The 6,307-nt window shown below is 47.2% G+C and overlaps 1 protein-coding gene across 3 annotated transcripts; it reads right to left on the reverse strand.

Annotated features, from left to right (window-relative positions):
* Nucleotides 1–1,880: 1,880 nt before the first annotated feature.
* DMRT2 (doublesex and mab-3 related transcription factor 2) lies at nucleotides 1,881–6,015 on the reverse strand. Of its 3 annotated transcripts, XR_009115929.1 has the most exons (5): nucleotides 5,850–6,015; nucleotides 4,911–5,282; nucleotides 4,686–4,788; nucleotides 3,735–3,875; nucleotides 3,071–3,158 (listed from the first exon to the last, which is right to left on the reverse strand). XR_009115929.1 is itself a non-coding variant. In XM_058044037.1 (4 exons), exons 2-4 carry the CDS (start codon nucleotides 5,262–5,264, stop codon nucleotides 2,101–2,103), a joined length of 1,515 nt encoding a protein of 504 aa, XP_057900020.1. In that variant the 5' UTR covers nucleotides 5,265–5,282; nucleotides 5,850–6,015; the 3' UTR covers nucleotides 1,881–2,100. The 3 variants fall into 3 exon arrangements, 2 of the variants coding, with proteins under 2 accessions (XP_057900020.1, XP_057900018.1); XM_058044037.1 differs by lacking the exon at nucleotides 3,735–3,875 and having other exon boundaries at nucleotides 1,881–3,158; XM_058044035.1 differs by lacking the exons at nucleotides 4,686–4,788; nucleotides 4,911–5,282; nucleotides 5,850–6,015 and having other exon boundaries at nucleotides 1,881–3,158; nucleotides 3,735–3,841.
* Between the last annotated feature and the right edge of the window lie 292 nt (nucleotides 6,016–6,307).

A 6,307-nucleotide genomic window follows, 5' to 3' on the forward strand; every position in this document is an offset into this window, starting at 1 on the left:
TGTAAAACTGAACAATGTTAGATGCACACATTGTCAGGCAGAAAAAATATTTACATGGGACTAATTCCAGTATCTGATATTAGTTCAGTATATAGATTGTTGAACTTTCTTTCATCTGTGATCCTAGTTTATACCAGCAGCTCATAAACCAAAACAAATCACATTTTTAAAAACAAAGGAAGTCCTTCTTAAGTTAAACTCCTTTCTAACATTTAATGTTCAACAAAGCCAAAGAAGGAAACAGTGGTGAAAGCAAGCAAATATGAATTATGAGGAATATCTCTCCATTTATTTCAGGTAAAAGCTGCTTAACTTGGTCTTACTGCTAAACAGATTCACGAGCAGATTCAGATCAAGCAAGTTAAAACTCCCTCTAACGGCTACTGGATAAAGGACACACTTGAAAAAAATTTAAAGCATCTCACTGTATTTGAAACCTATTTTTCACTAAGAAAATGTTGGTACGAATTATTTTGAAAAATGAAATTTAAGCCAGTGCCCAAGATTCTTTTCAATTACAATTTTTTTACATTCCTAACATAAAGTTTTTATGAGCTTTGTGAGATGTGTTATGCAGAAATTTACACATTATGTAAAATGTGTTTTCTCTAACCTGCCTGTTGCTTTAGCAAACTGGCTTAGAAAAGCACTCTGGACTGATGATTCCTCCCGTACACAAAAAGGGTCCTGGTATTCTGCAACACCACTCCCAACAGCAACACTAAACACTCAGAGAGATTACTTAGTTACAGAATCTGGAATTCACAGGCAAAATAAGCATTTAACCTGTGCAGGGAGTGTAATAAAATTAGAAAAGATTACATTCTGCTCACAAATACCAAGCAGAAATTGTCCCTAGAAAAACCATGAAAATAAAGAACAAACATCAACTCCTTTCAATTGGATGAGCACTGTGCGCAGGATTAAAATGTTAAGGAGGAAAAGTATCTAACAGATTGCCTGTTAGCACCTGTTAGATGTGCTGGCAGCAACATATAGCGAAAAAACTTACAAAGTCACCAATTTGGAAAGCTTCAACCTCTGTCAAAATGAGATCTAGCGAAGCCTTTACCCATAACCCTAAGGCAATTTCAGTTCTCAGGTAATTTTGGTTGGATAGTCTCCTTTATTTCTATCTTTATTTTCTACCCCTGCACACAGACATGGGATTAAAAACTGAGAGGCCATTATTTGATTTCTCATTACCAGTAATGATTCTGTGCATCATTTTTACAGCCTGAGGGTAATTTCAACTACAAATCACAACTACAACTACAAAAAACAAGAATCTCAGACTCTGGCTGATCAAAAGTGAAATGTTCTCAGAAGGGACGTATTCAAGGGGGTAGAAATTTGAAGTAAAGTGAATTGAACATTTAAAACAATGTAAAAACTGATTCTAAAAAGCAGACTTTTATTCAAAAACTGAACTTCAAAAAATGCTGATTTTTTATCAAAAGCTCACTAGAGCCATTCCTCTCAAAACCAATCTAGTAATTCTCCCACTTTAGGAACAGAAGTTTTATAGAGAAGTGTGGAATAGACCAGTCTTTTGTGCTAGCCTGCACCCCCCTTCAGAATAAGAAAGGCATATGGAATCTGATCCAAACCTCACTTACATAAATAAAAAGTGTTGTGAATCCACACTTGCCTACATGAACTGCTGTTACCTCTTCTCATAGCTGCTGGAGGTTCAAAGGACAAATGACTGCTTACCCCAGAAACTTAAGTAGTAAGCACATTTATAACGGCTGATAAAATAAGAAGTATATTTTGAAAGTAGGGCGTATTTGCCTGCAAGATGCTAGAGACACAAGAGAGATCAGTGTATGTTTGTAAATAAACTCATTTTATTGAATGGTTTGAAGGGCTGCTTAAAATAAAAACACTTTACAGTCTGTACATGCAGTTTCAATTTTAAAAAATTAAATTTGTTCAGAAAACATGCATATTTATGTACATCATTTTGAAATAAAAGAAACCATTACCATTTACTGCAGAAATTCCTCTTTAAAATTCTTTTAAGAGATTAGGCAGTCAGGAGAAATTCTGCAGAAAGTAAAGCTTAGGAAGATTCTCTACTCTGAAGGTAAAGTTTATTCATTCAGAGACATTAGTAACAGCAGAAGAAGGTCGTTTAAGGATGGATTCAACCGAAAATGACAGTGGCTCAGTTGTTGAAAGCTTTGTTGTGGCCTGTTTGGCCCCAAAGAAGTCTTTTGCACATTTGTCTACAGTAAACTTGTATTTTTGGTTCTCTTTAACAGCACACTCCCTGTATTTCTTAGAAGCATCTTCGAAAGTCTCCTTCACAAATGACATTCTTAACTCTGCTGTTGGAGTGTTAGGAAATGTCTGATGGAACAGTGACTGAAAGGCACTGTACTTGAGCGGTGGCGGGGGTTTGGTACTGTTTTTGCTGATCTTGCTTAATGCCTGCTCCTGAGGAGACAGAGAACCCTTATCAGAAACTTGGGAGAAAGTCCTTTTTGGAGGAGAGAAAGCTGACCTCTCACGAGCTTCCTGATGAAGGCACAGCATTTCATTACGTGACTGCTGAATGTCTCGCGTGTGAGTCAGAACAAATGAATTTTCCAGTTTTGGAGGAATGATGTCATGCTCAGTGTTTGGACAGTCCTGACTCTGTGAGACCCTGGCATCCCAACCTGCCCCAGGTTTGAGAGCTTGGACAGCAGTAGCATTTAACAGGCATTGCTGGTAGAGGAGAGCATCACTAATGGGGCCACATTTTGGCCACACTAAGAACCTAGAAGACAGGGGATACTGCCTGTAGGTAGTAGCTACACTGACATTTGAAGAAATTAGTTCCATGTTGCTAGGTCCTGAATACTGCATCGTTAGATCAAGGCAGGTTGGTAAAAAATTTGGAAATTCCTTGTTTGGATTATCAGCTTGAGTAGTGTTGAAGGCTGTTTTATAGGAATTGTATTCAGCTCCACGCACCATACGGTTAGGGAGAAAAAGGGCAGCTGCTTGTGTAGCTTCCATCATATCTCTCTCTTTATACTCCCTCTCTAGCATAATGTTCTCCAACTCCTTATCAGCAAAGGCCCGTCTCTTTCTCATCCTGTCACTTACAGGAGGTGGCAAGGGTGAATTCCCTCCCAGGTAGGAGTCTGTTGGAATTGGACGGTAACCTAAAACAACAAAGCAGCATTAGGAATTAAACCACATTAAAGCTGTGTTTGTAAAACAACTCCATGAGCCAGTCCCACCAAGCACCGTGCTTTTGCCACAGACTCTGGTCACCATCAGCTCCTACAGAAGTCACCGTGACACAGAGGCTTAGCGATCAGGCACATTCAGTTCCTCAGTGCAGATAAGCAAGCCCTGCTTTTTTGACATGTTTAGCATCCACCAAAGCTAGCTGATTAGTAGTTTTCTTAAAAAGCAGTTCCAGACAAACAGATTGAGGAGGGAGAAGGAAAAAAAAAAAGGCAAAGCCCTGCAGTGTATTATGACTCGTATTCCATCCTGAGGCTTAAGGAGAGAGATAACCATTCACTTTTAACACATATGGAAAACATTCAAATATTTTATTTCTTATGAACTAGAATTTTAATAAAACATAGAAATTCAGCATTCAATTACCAAGCTATCTGGCTTAATTTAATAATACAGATAGGACACAATCCTGTTATTGCTCTACCCAGTCAAGTAATTCCACTGAATTAATGGTTGTATTTACAAGAGTCAGGAGAACAGGATTTTACCTGTTTTAACCCCCATTCCTCTCATACACGTTTCCCCTTTTCCAAGGAAGATACCTATATCTACAGCTGGTGTCTTTCTATTTTCTAAAGATGAATCATTATGTACACATTGCTAGAGATGGTAGAAAATCCCAAGGAGAACTAGGAGAAAAGAAAAAGACAGTTACGATAAATTAGAAGAAGAAGTACAGAAGAGTTTTCAAAAAATGAACTGTGGATGCAAATTAGAGGTTTCTAAAGGGACTAAATATTAATTGAGCTTGAACAGACAAAGAAAAGAGCTTTTTATTCCAGAAAAAAAATTGAGAAGTACAATGATTTATAGAGATATGGTTTGGAAAGTAATTAAACCAAATATAGGAATAAATACATGCACAATCCCAAATGGGTGTGGGGGAAGAAATAGAACCTTTCACTAAAATAACGATCTTTTAAAAGACAATTCTTCCACAGTTAATATTTTCAACAGTGAAAAAAATATTTTGCAGATCTTACTTTTGATAATGTCTCAAACGGAACTGCTGTGTAGGCATTCAGATAAAACGAAAAAAATCATCTGTTTACTCGTTTGCTGATTAAAACACCCGCGAATAAACTACCCTGCGAATAAATTACCCTGCACCGCAAAACGCCGCTGGGTAGCCATGTAAAAAGACTGCCAGCTTGTAACAGTAACTCTCAAATTTCAAACTACCGTTGCTAGCTTTTCAGGCATTATTTTGGGCGGAAGGGACAAGGAACTGAAATTCTGCCGCATCGATTCCAGCCTCGAAGGGCCGGAGCCTCGGCCGCCCGGCGCCGGTAGCGGGGCGCGCTTTGGCGCCTGTTTCGGGGAAGGACGCTGCCTTTCCCGCCTTGGACGGGACGTGCGGGTCCTCCTGGGGCACAGCGGGGTTTCCCCGCTTCCAGCGGTGCTGCGGGAAGCCGTGGAGGGACAGGGGATGCTCTTACCTTCCAGGATGCTCTTGGCCAAGAGGCTGGGCGTTCGGACGTGGCGCTGGTAGACGGCTTTGCGCTCCAGACTTGCCTGCTTCCCCGTCAGCCCCTTCTTGTCCTAAGAGAGAATTGGATTGATGGCTCCGTCAGACCGGGGCCGCCCGTCCCGTCCCGTCCCGTCCCGTCCCGTCCCGTCCCGTCCCGTCCCGTCCCGTCCCGTCCCGTCCCGTGTCCCCTCACCTCGGTGGCCTGCTGCCGTCGGAGCGCCACCTGGGCGGCCATGACGCGCTGCCGCTCCACCACCAGCAGGCAATTGGCGCACTGGCAGTCGCGCCAGCGGCAGAACCGCTTGTGCCCCTTCAGGCACGACACCACGCCGTGGTTGCGGCACCGGGCGCACTTGGGCGTGCGGCTCAGCTTCCGCGGTTCGCCCCGCCGCGGGGCCGCCGCCGCCTCCTCGCCTTCCTCCTCCTCCTCCTCCTCTGCCTCCTCCGGGCCGGTGCTGCCGCGCGGAGCGCCGGGTGCCTCGTCCGGCTCCCCTTCCAGGCTCTCCACGTCGATCTCCCAGTCGGCGCCGGCGCGTTCCTCAGCCATGGCTCCTCGGCGGCGCAGCTGCAAGAGAGGCGTCAGGCCTCCAGCCCCGCGGTGGAACGGCAGCCGGAGCACGCCCGGCTTCCGAGGTGCCCGCCTGCGGCCCCGCCGAGACGCGCCCCCGTCGGGAAGTCACGGCAGATCCCGCCTGGGATGTGATCTTTCCCCTCACCGTCAGCTCCGGTCTCCTGCGCACGACCCGCGCGGGGCTCAGCTTAGCCACGACGGACGTCTCCCTCTGTCCCTCCCTCCGTCCCTCCCGGCGCGGCTGGCGGAGAGCTGTGATAGCCGGCCGCAGGCAGGAGCGCGTCTCCTGCAGCCAAGGATGCGGGAGGAACCTCCCCAGGGCAATGCCCTGCACTGCAGCGCTACGGCTCTGTCCGGCCCTAAGAGGGTCCTGCTTATTACAGGATCCCGAGAACCCTCCTGCCAGCTGCGTTCAGACTTGGGACACAGGCAGAGGACAGCTGGACTTCACACATCGCAAAGGTAGTATGAACTCCTAGAGCTCTCTGAGGAAGCTGCATCTTCCGATCCCCACCTGCTCCCACACGACCTCCCTGTCCTTGCTTTGCACACTGCACTTACCAAGGGCAGGTGGTGCAGGAACAACGCGTCCCTCAGCTCCTCGCAGCTCGCAAGGGCCGCTGCCCCAGACCAGTCGAGACAAGGAACTCCCGATCCCAGCACCTGGGACTTAAGGCTCCCCGACAGCAGGGACGCCGCGCCGTCGGGGCGATGCCTGCGGTGCGGCTCTGCGGTGCGGTGCGGTGCGTGGCTGTGGGAGCGCACTGGCCGCGCCGGGCCGGGGATGGCACCGAGCTGAGGTCGCCGCACCGGGGATGGCACCTAGCTGAGGCGGCCGGGCCGGGGATGGCACCGAGCTGAGGCGGCCGGGCCGGGGATGGCACCGAGCTGAGCCCGCCGCACCGAGGATGGCACCGAGCTGAGCCCGCAGGGGATGGCACCGAGCTGAGGCGGCCGGGCCGGGGATGGCACCGAGCTGAGGCGGCCGGCCCGGGCCGCGCCGATATCAGCGCCCGCCG

Source organism: Melospiza georgiana, chromosome Z (genome assembly GCF_028018845.1).
Source record: "Melospiza georgiana isolate bMelGeo1 chromosome Z, bMelGeo1.pri, whole genome shotgun sequence".
NCBI classification, from domain to species: domain Eukaryota; kingdom Metazoa; phylum Chordata; class Aves; order Passeriformes; family Passerellidae; genus Melospiza; species Melospiza georgiana.